Source organism: Hippocampus guttulatus, chromosome 23, assembly GCF_054856545.1.
Source record: "Hippocampus guttulatus isolate MCC_2025c chromosome 23, RoL_Hgut_1.0, whole genome shotgun sequence".
NCBI lineage: Eukaryota > Metazoa > Chordata > Actinopteri > Syngnathiformes > Syngnathidae > Hippocampus > Hippocampus guttulatus.
The window spans coordinates 3,099,120-3,114,334 of record NC_141283.1 but is presented as its reverse complement, the minus strand read 5'-3'; the positions used below and the strand labels follow the sequence as shown (position 1 = coordinate 3,114,334).

General features: G+C 43.5%; 1 protein-coding gene across 1 annotated transcript in view; it reads right to left on the bottom strand.

Moving 5' to 3' along the window:
* Positions 1-5,499: 5,499 nt before the first annotated feature.
* The window catches only part of LOC147185725 (exostosin-1-like), a 53,330-nt gene continuing 43,614 nt past the window's right edge, over positions 5,500-15,215 (bottom strand). Inside the window, exons 7-12 of the mRNA XM_086104202.1 lie at positions 14,597-14,715; positions 14,189-14,284; positions 11,684-11,773; positions 7,077-7,237; positions 6,819-6,990; positions 5,500-5,906 (exon numbers count right to left, since the gene is read on the bottom strand). Of these exons, the coding sequence (XP_085960328.1) occupies positions 5,721-5,906; positions 6,819-6,990; positions 7,077-7,237; positions 11,684-11,773; positions 14,189-14,284; positions 14,597-14,715 (824 nt within the window). The 3' untranslated portion in view covers positions 5,500-5,720. The remainder of the gene's footprint in view (positions 5,907-6,818; positions 6,991-7,076; positions 7,238-11,683; positions 11,774-14,188; positions 14,285-14,596; positions 14,716-15,215) is intronic.

Genomic DNA, 15,215 nt, shown 5'->3' with positions numbered 1-15,215 from the left:
AAAACGACCGGTACATTTTTTTCCTGGGGAAAAAAAGTGTTATTTTTTTCCCTCTGAAATGTGATTTCTTTCCCCCCGCAATCATGTATTTTATTGTTGAATAAAAACATTTCCAAATAGCCGCAAGCAAAATTAGGCTTGAGAAAACTGACTTTGACATAATAGTTTGTTAAGTGAAGACTAAAATTGCGGTTGATGGAACATACAAATCATATACGTTCCACGACAACTAAATGACCGTCATTTTCGTGTTTTTGACATTTGTAAATCCTCAAACAGCACGTTAGCCATAGTTGCCCTCCGCCCACCTTTCTTTTTCTCAATCTCAGCATGATGAGGAGCCAGCAAGTAATTAAAACTTGTGCTGATCATTTCATTTACACGACGACACACACACACCCACACACGAGCGCACAAACGCCACCACAGTGTTGATTTGTTTTTCTTATTTTAGAATTCAACTTCCTCCACATCTCATTTCCTGACTGACCACCACAACCTCGCATGGATGACAATTTCCGTTGCCAATTTCCGACGTGCACGCACACTCAAAGGCGCACGTGCATGTGCATGTGCGCGTCGCATGTTATGAAAAGAAGCAAAGCGGCGCGAGTGTGGAAAAAGCAAGCCACGGTTGTCCTCTTGAAGACAACAGATGAGAGCGTCAGATTTAACGCAGGCTGGCGCTGCCGCCGGGGGCAGCTGGGAAATTGCATGTGCCAGCCGCCACTACAAGATGCCGATAAGAACAGATTTGTTCTAAGGAGGCAATGACGGGGAAAGGTTATCGCGGAGAACACTTGAACTCGCGCCCTCCAACCTAATCCACGCGGATGTTTTTTGGATCTGCGCTTTCAAATTCCATCTGTTGACATGAAAGTTGTGAAAAAAAAAAACAATTACAGTTTGTTCTGGCATTCTCGCGGTTCAGCACCCGCAGTTTCATCTATTTGTGGATTTTTTTCCCCCCCAAAACTATTCTTTATATATTTTTCGGGGAGCCAGCCCAACTCTAAACGCAAAAACAAAGAAAATTACAAGTCATATATTTAAAACCACACAACCTTGCCAAGTGTTAGCTTATAATACTAACAGACATATATTCTTTATCTTCTGTGAAGAGCGACTAATTTTAATACAATTCCTGGGTCAGTTGTCGTACTTGTGATCGTCTTCCTTTTTTGTGTGTTTATTATATTGACCACGGGTGGCCGTAAAAAAGATTTAACATTTTTATTGTAGTAGATTTTTTTTTTAAACATTTTAACACCATATTTAGTTTGTAGCGATTTTTCGTTGGTGTTAAAACAAACAAACAAAAACAGCCATCCATACCGCAGATTTATTATCAATTCTCATTACTTCACGATAGATACTTTTTGTGACATTTTTTGTTGCTGCAGTGCTGCGAATTTTTTGTCAGGTAAAATATGCGTCTTGGTTTGACCAAAGATTGGAAAACACTTCGTCAAAAGGCCGAGTGCCACATGTTCATGCACACACATTCTCTCTTATGTGTATGTTGGTAATTACAAAAATAGCCGCCCCCCTCCAAAAAAAAAAAACACTTCCAATTTGTTATACTTTGATATTATTTATTGTATTGCAGGTATGCTCATTTACTGTGTAGAAGATACATGAGAAACAACAGGCCAATTCAATCACTTTTTAAATGAAAATGAATCGAAGCGAGTACAATTTGGATTTGAAACTATTTGGTGTGCTAGTGTGTGTGCGCGGTCTCGACGTGTGGGCCATTTGTTTGCATTACGTGCGTTATGACAGGCAGGGGGTGGGGAGGTGGACATGATTCTATCGGATTGTAATTGCGCAGCAGCTGTGGAACACAACGTCTGCGCCGCTTTCTTCTTTCCTCATCATCCTTACAAAAGTAAAAAAAAATAATAATAATAATAACATAAAACTCACTGAGATAACTTCTGTAATATTAGCACCGACAATAAACTTGACAAAATCCGACAAGACTTTTTATTAGTTTAATTTGCATGTGAACCAGAGTCAAAAGATCACATGCAAGGTGGAGCAAAGCAGCCCCAGATCATGACTGAACACCGAAAACCAATTGATGGATAGTTGTTTTGAGTTGTAGACAAATATTTGAGCTCCCGGCTCAAGTTTATTGTGAAAGTAAACATAACGCGTAGCTTTGCCTTCATAAAGTTTGTTTAGCTTAATGCGAACAAACGATCCAAAACGCAATAGGCCAGCTAAGGAATAGCATCAGCGTCATAGCCTTACAACCACTTTGTGGCAGATATTTGAACACAAAACGGGCAGCAACACACGTAGACAATACCACAACACTCACAGGAATATATTCTTTATCCTCAGCTGCGAACAATTAATCATTAAAGGCCTGACCAATTCGTGAGTCGATCGATTTCATTGGCCCATGTTAAAATTTTTATGAGCAGCATAAATGATCCGTTTTTTTAATGGATGTATTTATTTTACACATTAACACAATTTATCACAACACTGTAAAATACTGCCGCCTGGTGGCTAAAGCGCACACACACATCAGAAGGAGCAGCGCAACTTCCATTGAACTGAAGCAAAATTTCTTGATATTCTGTTCAGTCATGTGATTATTGTATTGTTCTTATGCAACTAAACTAAAGACCTAAAACAAATCGCTTTGTTGCTTCTATTTGCACTTTGCTTTTGGGAATTCCGCTGTGAGTCTCATGATGCACTTTTATATAAAAGCTGGCTGCAACGTGTGTGTGCGCGACACTGCCCCCTGAAGTGCACCCTTGAGAGCCGCAAACAACAACGCCCTCCACTAGGAGTGTTTAAAAAAACAGCAAGATAAATATAACATCAGCACATAAACCACATTGATAGCCAGCTGCTCGTTTCGCTGTTGCTTTATGAACTTCATCTCATGAGTATTAAAGTAAGATAAATAAAGTTCCCTGATGAGGACATTTTGAAAACGCTGACGCTCTTTAAACCGCAGCATGTGTTTGTTAAATAACATCAAACGCGGGCGACCATTCGTGCTCTCGCTTAGGAGGGCGTTGGCGTAAGCAGGAATGGACTAGCCTTCCCCATGATGTCACTGCAAGACGATGACATCATTACGTTAATCAATGACGAAAGCGAACAGCGCACACACGAGAAAGGGAGACGACACAATATATATTTCTGCCTCATAATTCGACGTGTGCTCCAACAACTACATCGTGTTGCTTTGACGACGAAAAACTCCAAAGTGTCGCTTTAATGCCGACGACCACGTGTGCGTGCGAAGAGGAAAAGTGGCGCGCGCTTTTGCGTCCGTCAGCACGTCTGGGATTGAGTCCGTGTGACGGCTGCCGTCTGCTCCCTCTTTCATCTCTCGCCGTCTTCTCAGCTGTCAGCACGCCGCTCATTGGTCACGGCTCCATTAGGCTCTCATCATGAATAAATCATCTCCATCTATTATGATTATTCACTTTGGCACCGGGTTGTCACTCGATTGGCTGCGAGCCTGATAATCCCGCTCCTCCCAACCTCCACATTCAAGGAAAACGGGGTAAATTGATCTTTGGTGAGAGAAGTGGAACATCAGAGGATTCAAATCCTTTGGCGCAGATTCCATGACCAAATGGACTAATCCGTGCAAGTCGGGAATTGTAGGTGCAGTTCGACGGGAGAGATGATTGCTATCATAATGTGTATTCACACACACACACGCACGCGCGCGCGCACACACACACACACACACACACACTGTATTTTCCACACACGCACTTTCACTGGCCAGGGCTCTATATGAATAAAGCTGTAATGTATTGTATTGTATTCCCTTTAGTGTAGCTCCATCTAGTGGATGCGTAATGCAACCGCAGCCACTATGGTAGCTTCCATTCTATGCGCCATTCTATTTCAACAGTTTTGAAATCGGCCATTCATTGAAGGTGCGCCTTATACTCCAAAGTGCCTTATAGTGCGGAAAATACGGTGTCTACATATTTATATATACTGTATATTTTTAACCAAAACACACAACTGGGAACGATGTAAAATAAATCACTTGACACATTCAAACTACGGGTTTGTTTTTCAATTAATAGCGCGGAAGACGCTTCAACTTTTGCCCACGCGGAAGTACATGTGACAACATCGTGAAATGTCCTATATATGCTATCTTTTCCTCCAACTATGTTTCTCATTAAGGCCTGTCTCCTCACATTTGTCATAGTGGCTACTCACACGCCTTGACACGCACCACACACACACACACAAACACGCACGGATGGATGGATGGATGGAGAGTCTCCAATTTTGGACCGAAATAGGACACATCATTGGCTCTCAGGGGTTGTGGGGGAGAGAAGGCGAGAGGATGTGAGGGTTGGCGGTTAAAGTTGAAAAGACTGTTTGATGAAATGCGCTGTTGACGTTCCTGGTTTTGGATTTCAATAGTGGCTGTAGGTTGCTTCAGGTTCGAGTTGTGTTTCAAGTCTGTTTCTAGTTGTAGTTCTGCTCTGGGTTACATTTTAGGCTTGGGGAAGCATTTTGTACTTTGGATGAAATGTGCAGAACAACCACGTCAACAACCGTGACATGGCGAGACACACGTCAGAGCGTCGAAATGGACAAAGAATCCAAACTGTCCAAACAACAACTAAGCATAAAAATGCTTTGATGGGAGGACAATGCGGCTTCTGATTATCATATCAATTTATTTTGCGGATCAACGTTTCGGCCTTTTTCCGTCTATCCTCCTCAAGTCGAGTCCTCGCTGGAAAGCGAAGCAATCAAAGTGGGATCATTTTAATATTCATGTGCACGCCCTTAATGATAGTGGTGTGTGTGTGTGGGTGTGTGTTTGGGGGTGTTGAGGACACCTTTTCAGTTTAATGAGTACACCTAGTTTGCCTGACAATGTCACAGACAGACAATTATTTTGGAATATGTCCATAATGAAGGGTTCGGCCTGACCGATATGGATTTTGTGTCTTACATTGTCAGGTGTTAATCTAAATAAAATCAGTTCTTAAAACCAAATATCAGCTGATAAAATTATCTGGCCGACGAATCAGTCGGGCTCCAAATATTTTGGTGACCCTATGTCGCGAGATGAGAGAATCATTGTCGAGTTCTACGCCACCACAAACACAATAATAAAACATATATCCCAAATATTGCTAAACATTGCATTGCTGTTCTTAAAAAAAAATTTTTTTTGGCTTGCTTGCTTTTTCACAAATTTTCATTAAAAAAATGCGAAAATACTGAATATGTAATTTATTTTTGATCATGATTATCTTTGCAAAGTTAGAATCTATGCACATAAAATAGGTAATCTTGTACATAAAAACGATTCGGCACAGCGATTAAAGCTGTGCCTAATGAAGTGGCCCGGGAGTGCCATTTCGTGCAAAGTCAGGAAGCAAAAAAGTGAAGCCCCCGTGACACTTTTGATAGCATAACTTGATTTTATTTGCTTCATACAGACACGAACCGCAGCCGTAAATGTACAATAGCAAGATTGTCCCATCGTTAAGAAGCCGCCATACCATTCCGCTTCCTTTTGCTGTTTTTGGATTATGATTAAGAACGGTTGTTTTCATGCAGCTCACGTCCCTCGCGTGTGTTTTATTTTTTTAATTTTGATTTTTTTTTTTTTGCGAGTGTGAGCATACCTTCTGTGTTGGCTACGTGTCTGGCGGTCCACGGGAAGGGATGGGCGGGGGGGGCGATCACGTTCACAGCCTCTCGATGTCGCGGTACTTCTTGCGCAGCATGGACACCTGATCCCGGAAAAGCAGCGGGTCCAGTCTCATCTGCGAGTGCAGCAACGGCATGAAGCCCAGCCAGCGACTGAAGGCGTTCACGCACGTCTGACGCTCGGCAAAGTGGTCCGGGTCGGCCCACCGGGACGCCTTGGAGCCCTTTGGGGGCGGACCCAAAAAGATGGCTCAAGCTGTAGTTCTCGTTCAGGTTTGGCTCATAGTTGCTGTGTCGTTTTTGCTTTGGTTTTAGTTTTTTTATAATTCTGGTCTGTTTATGCCTCTGACCAAACCCGCAAAACATTCATTTCAATGCCTGGCGGAACTCACGCCGCTCCTCTGAATTTCGTGTATTTGTAAAAAAAAAAAAAAATGATATGAATGAAGTCAAGTAAATGTAAATTGGCCGGCGGCTCATTTAAGCCATTAATTACTCGGTACATTCTGCTGAGTCATCACAAACCGCCTGTGCTCAACACATCAATCATCGCGCGACCCCAAAAAGTGTTTTTCGCAATGATTAAAACCATACTGCACTCTTATTGCTTCTGCGAGAAAAGGAAGTAGTGACTGAAATGGGCGATAACCCTGATGACATCATAATGACATCGTCCCCATTCGTGCTGTCCACAGGGCATACGTTGTAAAACGTTGTCGTAATCCCCCCCGAGAGCGATAGCAAAAGATATTTTATTTTTAGGAGTGCGGAGAATAATGTTGGCCGTTTGTGCGCTTACGTTGGGGAGACTGCTTGGTGTTCGAAAGAAATCATATGTTTCAAAATTTGCTCCCCATGATGAGCGCGTCGGAAAAGATGAATGGCGACGCTGGATTCCCTAACAGCGCTCATCAAACATGAAGACAGGAAATACTTTCAATTATTTCCTCTTTTATCATTTTCATGCCGCTCGTGCCATCATCCCTCGGGCTTGTCATAAGAATAAAATAATTAACGCTTCAAGAAGTGACGAACGGTCCCCGGAAATGGCAAAAGTCTTGCGGATGGCCGCCGCTATGCAAAATGGCAGACTTGCTTGTGTCTTTTCTTTTGTGGGTTGCGAATTTTGCCCTTACTTGGCTCATCATGGTCTCCTTGTACTGTTTCTTCTGCGTCACCTTGATGGGCGCTTGCTTGGTGACGGCCGATACCAGGAAGTTCATCAGGATGTCCTCGCAGTTGGCCATACGGTCCACCATACTCAGCAGGCTGCTGGGCACGTAGCTGCTGAACAGGTAGTGGTAGTACCTGATAGGGGGCGCCGATGCTACTTATTAGCATCGTCATGGATGTCTTTTTCAGAACGACGGTTGTGATATTATCCGGCCTCGTACCTGTGGTAGAAGGCGGCCCCGGTGAGCACCATCGAGTAGTCGTTGGTCCATTTGGACGTGTAGGCCCAGCAGGAGCGCGAGCCGTCCCAGTAGTGGCTCCGGGCGGGATAACCTACGATACGCTCCGGAAAGGTTTGCCACACAATGAAGGCGAAATCCACCTGGAGGAGGGGCGGGGGGGGGGGGGGGGGGGGGGATACGACATTTCCACATTGAGGAAAGCACGACGGCGTCTTGTTCGTATGCCAATTAGCGGCACCGGCAACATAAATGTCGATGTTGATGATACTTCGGGGAGGGTGGGGCGAACACTAATATACTTGTTATACACCCATTGGACACTTTTAGGTACCATTAAGTACTGCCGGACTATTTATTGAGGTCCGGGAAAGTATCGTTTACCAGCCTACCTGCTAGCTCAAGCAACTAATTGTGTTTTTCATCCATGATGAGGACAGAAACAAGATGTCCACATCATGCTCACTGACATGCGCGTTAGGATCGTGAAGATTTCCACATTCCGTTTGCTATTTTACACCGCACCAGCTGGCCTCGACAAAACTTGTGCCACCACCCCGCCCCATAAAAAAAGACGCGATTAGCAGCCCAAGAGCCCCAAAAAAAGGGAATCAATAGCTGCTTTGACATTATTTTCCTAGCCTAAAGGCCAAGACATGATTTTGTCACCTATGCCTTTCAGACAAAAATCACAGCGTGACATTGGCATTGACCTCACAACAAGAAGCAGTTTGGCAGAGAGTAAATAAATTCATCAGCAATGCGTCTTTCTAGTGGTTCAACGAAAGCGCCCAGTTGCAGTTTACTGTCAAACCAAACATATAACAAGGAGAATCAGATCAAAAGAATAACACGTTTGCCTTGCGCTAGCTTAATGCTAACACACAATTTAAAACGCCACTGACAGGCTAACAAATAACATCGTCAGCCATGGTGTTATAAGAGATTATTCAACACAAATGGTGCAGCAACCCACGTAGACAGAAAATAGCAATATATGCTTTATCCTCCGCACCTAATAAGGCAGCTTCGTGAGTCACTTACAGTAGATTTGCAAAACTTTGCTTGTGTCTACATGACCGGATCATACCAAAAGCTGCAATGAATGAATTAATTTTCATGAGTCAGTCTATGGCAATTGTTATTATATGCTGGCATTAAGATAGCAGATTTTCATTAGATGACATTATATGGTTTAGTTGGTCATTTAGGTGTTTCGGTACTGTATGTGTCAATTTTACAATAAACTTCCACAGGAGGTAACAGAGATGGCCAGTGTGAAATGCCATAAAAAAAAAAAAAGAGAGCGCTAAAATTGAATCATCTCCTGTCATCTGCGCGCTGAGCAGACAATCGAAAAGGTTGCGGCTGCCACGGCGGTGATTGAGACGCGTGCGTGCCGTGTAATAATTAATAAGGTGCTGCACTTTTAATCACGTCGCCATCCGAGATGAAAACGTTTCCGATAATGCCACTTGGCATGTGTGACTTCACCACCGCGGCGCACGCTTGCCACTCCTCGTCCGTCCGTCTCCATTAACGACAGGTGTGACGTGGCGGAAGTGCTGAAGGATGACATTCGGAAAACTGTGTGTGTGTGTGAGGGAGAGATAAGACACTAATACATTGATTCCCAGCCACTGTGCAGCGAGGTGTGCCAACAGGAATGATCCCATTTCACCTAATTGTTCTGAAAATGATCACTTGTTTACGGCTAATAAATTCAATAAATACAGCCGTCGTCATCTATCTATGCCAGCGACGATTAGCCACAACTGGAAAAATGACGTCTCCTTCCAGTCGATGGCAGTATGTACAGTCATCCATCCATCCATCCATAAACAAACAAAATGGTTGCTATTGATACGACCGGGATTGAAATCCACCCCCAAAAAATGTCGGTAACCATTTATTGATGGCACAAGATGATGGCGGCACGGTGAGCAAATGGTTAGCACGTCCCGAGGTGGGAGTGTGAGCGCGGGTGGTTGTTGGTCTATGTGTGCTCTGTGATTGGTTGGCGACCGGTTCAGGGTGTACCCCGCCTAAAACAGCTGGAAGAGGCGCTAGCATGACCCTTGTGAGGACAAGTGGATCAGAAAATGAATGGATGGATGGCACAAGATGGCGCCAAAGCACTTTTTTGGATTGTCAAGGGATAGCCTGACTAAAGTTTCTTGGCACCAAGATGGGATCAAAGCAATATTTTGATCTTCAAAACCGCTTTGGCCTGCAAATTGGTTTTTCAGCAAACAAAAAAAGACATGTTGGTGAAGAAAAAGAAAAATCTTAAGTTAGCTCTATTTTTTTGTAACTACAAGACCAATTTCTAGACTGCCCTTCTGATTCATTTGAATGCCATCTTCATTGACAATTTTTTTTTTCCATTTGAAAAATGTTCCACTGCAGAATCTGTGCCTTGGCTCTGTCAATGTTTGGAAACACTGCGCTAACAAATGCTGGCAAGGCCAACCCGGCCGGATGCAGAGATTCAATACGGCCAGCGTATTGACTGTATATCTCTTGTGGCTTTAAAGGTGTCACATAAAAAGGAGTTATGTCACGGTTCATACGTGCAAAGCTGAAGGCGAGCACATATTATCAACGCGACTCATTTATGCTCCCGGGCCGCATGAAAGTACGTCACCGCCTTTGTGCTTGCGTTCACTTATTCCGTTGTGCCACTGTCAAGGCACCTATGGATAAATATTCACACTCTATATGGACAATTTAGAGTCTTCACCTGAAGCTAATGTCAGTCAAAAATACGCGCAGGCATATATTCTTTATCCCCTGCAAAGACACTGTTCCAAAAACTAAAATCCCCACACGAGACACCTTTTGAAAATGTCCCGTTGCTTGCACCGCACCTCCGCGAGTCATGAGACAAAGTCATCATGAGAAAGTTGCGTCCGAAAATAGCAAAGTTTTATTATTCAAATGGGCTTGATTATCAAGTGGCCCGGCGGCGCGTGATTCCATTCCGCTCAGCGTATTTCATCTCCTTTTCGCCCAAATCCCCGCGCGCCGCCTTAAAAGGCCAATTAGGGCGACGGCTTATCGAGCGCAACCGAGATTCTCTCCGCGTCTTTCCTCCTCATCCTCCCATCTTCCTCGTCCTCCATAAAACAAGCCGGTCGGCAGCGCATAAAAGTTTAGCCGGCTGGTCGGGATTGTTTAGCCGCGCCACCAAGTGTAATTGTCTCGCCATTAGCGTGGAAGAGGTGAGCATTGACTTGTGACGATCAATAAAAACTATTTGCCAGTTTAAAGACATGTCGCGTACGTCGGGCTTGTGCACGTTCCATTATGGATGGCTTGGTTTACTCGGTTCTCCTAATGACTCTCCAAGTGACAAAGATGTAGATTTAATTTGAATTTGAATATGCAATGCTTTTTTTTTGGGTTTGTTTTGGGGGGGTTTTCTTGCAGCTAAAATGCTTTAGCAGTCTGTAATAAGACAATTTGTCAAAATCTCAGTTCAATCAAACACAAAATTCTGTGTTAAATAGCCCTGAAGGAAAAAAACTACCACCACTACCAACAACAACAACAAAACCCTCATATTGGGTTATTTGTAGCCGTGCAATTTTGAAGGTGTCATTTTTTTTACTCTTCAGTTCCAAAAAAGTGGACTTTTCCCCTTACTAAGGAAATTGCAAGAAAGAATGTAATAATAGTGTTACACGATTAAAGTCCAAACAATATCCCCCACCCAAACATTTTTTTTAAATATGTGAAAAAAATCAACCAAAAAAACCCCCAAAACAACTAACTCAATATATTTCAATTACAAACAGAATAGGAAAAACGGAATGTAAACGCTATCCCTGTTTATAAGCAGACAAAATCTTGATTTCATGAAGTATGGTGGCGAATGTGAAGTGGTGAGAGTCGGCATGAAATCAACATAACGAATGTTTGCACTGGTGGCGCTTTGCTCCGTTTTCACTTGCGCCTCATTCCCATTCCGAGCAACGTATTTGGAAAGGTCCTTTGGAGGCACACGCGCCCCCGCCCAGAGCCCCCCCCCACCCACCCACGCACCCCTGGCTCCGCAGTCAGCACACTGCTTGCTCGTGGGTAATGAATGGCGTTCATGCATGCACATGGACTTGAATGCCTCATTTCACCGGCGATCGATAACTCTGATGCTGCCACTGACTCGTGTCGAAACAACGAACCAACTTTGAAAGTGTATTTTCAAGCAGACAATTTATTCAATTAGTGATTCTCAGTGTGGGACAAAGTCTCACTAGTGTTGTGCAATCGCACACAAAAAAATCACTGCCAAAGCACAGTTCAGTTGTATTTAACTTTAAAGTCAATATATTTGCATTTCGTCTGTAAAAAATTTGACTTGAATATCATTTTAACTGAACTAAAAACTCTTATCTGACAGAGATGTCAAATCCGGGTCCGGAAGGTCAACCCCGGCGCAATTTGTCTTTAGCCACAGGTGTTTCTTTTCAAAGGCTGCCGGTTGAGTAGAAGTACAGTGTGGCGAATATTTGGGGAAATATGGAATATAAAAACAATATAATATAATAGAATGTGTTTAAACATATGAGCAAAAGAGTTTGACTCACCTCATTGGTAGAGAGAACCGAGTCTTCATCCAGACTGAGGATGGCGTCGGTGATGATGACATCGTGCGGGTAAAAACGACTACTCATCGCCTATACAGAATAGAAAAGATATTTTGAGAGGGTTTTTAATTTTTTATTTTTTTTGTGTGTCGGAGATTTATTACATATTTTTGGGGTGGTTAACAAAAAGCCTTCAGGCCGAGTAAACAAACCGAGCAAAATGTGTTTATTCCGGCTGCAGCGTGTCCATTGATCACACGGCCGACTTAATATTTTATTTTTATTTTTTTATGCGTGTATGTGTGTTTTTTTTTTTTTTTAATGCTAGCCTTGGTCAATTTTGACCTAGCAAAGCGCGGAGGGCCAGGATCCATTAGCTGCTGACGATCTTATTGACTTATAATTAAAGTGTGAATTATTTAAGTGCTCGCAAAAGACCCGCAGCCGCACGGCGCAGGGACTTCATCGGGAAAAAAAAAACATCCACGCTGGGATTAGAGGTTGAATGCAACATGATCAAACCTTTCAGTCATGACATACTCGTCATATTTCACATTTATGGATCTTTTAACGTGGCGGTGACCATATATTAACTAATAATAAACTTGTTCCACTTAATCTGTCCTTATTAGTCCTTTCTCTCTGACTTGGGTTTCCCGCACGGCTGTACCGCCAATGGGTGTCTTTGAAACATTGGACGGAATAAACGTCAATCATTACAGCAGCACGTAAAAATAGTCAAAATATTGGTCCCGGTAAGTATTTGAGTTTTGCTCATCGGGTGTGCGCGGGGCATGGTGGTGAAATTTAGTGACTCACACTAAAACAGGAAAATCGAATAAATTTGTCATCTCCACAAGGTCAAAACTTGACCAAAACGTCTTGTGTGTAATAAATGTCCCCATTCAGTTCAATTATCACGACCTCAAAGCATCATATCATATTTAACGTTAGCCCCGTGGTGCTCGCATTTGAAATCAATTGGCTGAAGGCAGCAGAGTTCCGTCCCAACCCCTGCCCCCCCCCCCAATCGGCCAGTGTCAATGCCTCAACGCCTTTGGTCCAAGATTAGATCCCACCGAGATCTGGGCCAGTTCAATGGTCTCCAACCTTATCTTTGCCCCGCTCGCCTGGCGGCCATTAACTCGCTCGCCATACGCGCCCACCACTGCGACTCTGAAGGTGTGTTTTTTTTTTTTATTCCCTGAACGCTACGCCGCGTAGTCGCTATTAAATTCGAGAAGCCAAAGACCACACATAGTTATCTGCAGTCTCATTATACAGCTATCCAGATGTATATGTATACATACATCTATATGCTGTCCAATAGCAATTGTGAGCACTTTAAGCAAAGGATGGAAAACAACAGCTGCAGCAATGCATTTTTTTATGACAATATAACATGAGTCCCAGTCATATCTTGTTTATCTTCTGTGAAGATAGATCGATAATATTAATGCTGCACTGATGAGATGAGGGGAGTTGAACCATCTCAATGAGCATCATAATCTCCATGAACCACTTTTTTGCCATTTTAAACATGTACATTCATCCCCGCCCACGACTTGATTTTTTCACCTTTCCTGCTCCCTGCGCACGTCATTTTCTGGCACGCCTAAGGAGGCAGGATGGATGCTTGAGAGGGAGCCGTACGTAAAAGTCAAGCTCGTGGACTCAGACGTGCCGAGTTGAGCTGTGATTGATGACGCTGAAATATGTCCGCCCCGCACCGCTTCGGCTGATAATATTGATGTGGTGGGCTAAAGCGCTTGCTCGGCATGTTCAACCTGACTCGATATGATTTAGCGTTCGTATCCCTGGCGGGTGGGAAGGTGAGGGTCATGTTGTGCTTACTCAGGTTGAACGGAAAACAGACGAGACGCTCGATATGGAATTCGCCGGAAATATGCAACAAGCTGCCACCCCGTCATAGCTTTCTTTTAGGATCAATGTATTAATGGTCACCGCTAATGTATAACCTACGCTATATTTATTATCATACAGATAATGGTTCTCAACCTGGGGTCCTTGGGGTTCAAGTGCCATCGCTTGGGGTCTGCAAAGTAATGAGCAATAATTAATGGCCAAATTTGTCACTAAGTTGACCAACATTTTTTTTCCCTCCATGAAATATATGTACGGGGAGAGCGAGAGAGAACGAGCGAGCAAGCAAGAGAGAGAGAGAGAGAGAGAGAGAGAGAGAGAGAGATTTCATGACGTATTTCCGGTCTAGGGCGCACAAATCTTTATCCGTTGACTCTCTGGGAAGTTTTAAAAATGCAGTAGCTCCCCTTCAAATGCAATACATAGGACCACGGTGGGGCACTCCATTTCAGTCGCATCAGCTCTTAGCATGGCACACTTTGACAAGTTTACCATCGCTGAGGTGTTCATGGCTACACAGGATAGTTACGTTGAATCGATGGTAGGATTCTGCCGTGTGAATTTTCTCCCCTGGACCCAAAAAAGGTTTGGAGAAGCCGTGTTATAGAAAAATAGTGTCACCTTGCTCTGTCCTTGGATGACGGTGAGAGGCACACTGGTGGAGGGCCACTTGTTCCTGGGAGGTAAGGGCTTGTCGCTGTTCCATAAGACCACAATCTACAGCATCCAAAAAATATTTTTTTAACTGAATGCTGTACTAGATGTGTATCATATATGCATTTAATTATTCATGCACAATGTCATAGTATAATTATACTCCATATGATACTGAAACGATACCGTATCTATGTCATACTATTTCTTGCATTCCACTTGTAAACTTACATTGCATACACTTTAAACCTGTTCTTTACTACACTATACTTTCCCCATATTATAACTGGACTACAGCACATAGTCCAAAATGTGTGTACTTATCAGGGTGTGGATAAGTGACATAGACAAACGACAGAGCGGCCAGCCACCCACCTGCGCACAGAACTTGGACTTGGCCACAGCGATGATGAGCTTCACCAAGGGAGACGGGTGCGACTGCAGCGGACTCACCGTATAGATCACGCCGGTGAACTGCAGCGGGGGGCTCTTCCCTATACACGTACAATTGATCGAACCAATATTTTTATCCATTTAAAGAACAAAAACGTGCATCTGCAAATTGTTTTGACTGATGTCTATATTTGAATTTTTACAATGCATAAACATTTTTTTTAGAATAGACATTCAATAAAAAATTTTAATGACACCATTTTAGGGGGGGAAAACTGGAAATTGAATGCAACAGATTTTACATGATTCTTAATAAATGCTTAGTGGGGTGGATAGTGTGTGTGAATGTGTGTGCGTTGAGTCTGCCATCTGTCTTTCTGACACACACGCGCACACACTTTCTGCTCGCATGAGCACGCTTGTTAAATCCTCCACTGAACTGGTCAGGTTTTGATGCCCTCCGTTGGCGCTGCCAATCAGCGCCAATAACCCAAAAGTGTCACGTTCGGGAGCAGAACCAAAACGAGCGGAGCCAAACTTGAAGCGAGCGCACTGAATGAATGAGCCGCGACGTCCGGTGCGATGGCTAAATGTACTCAAG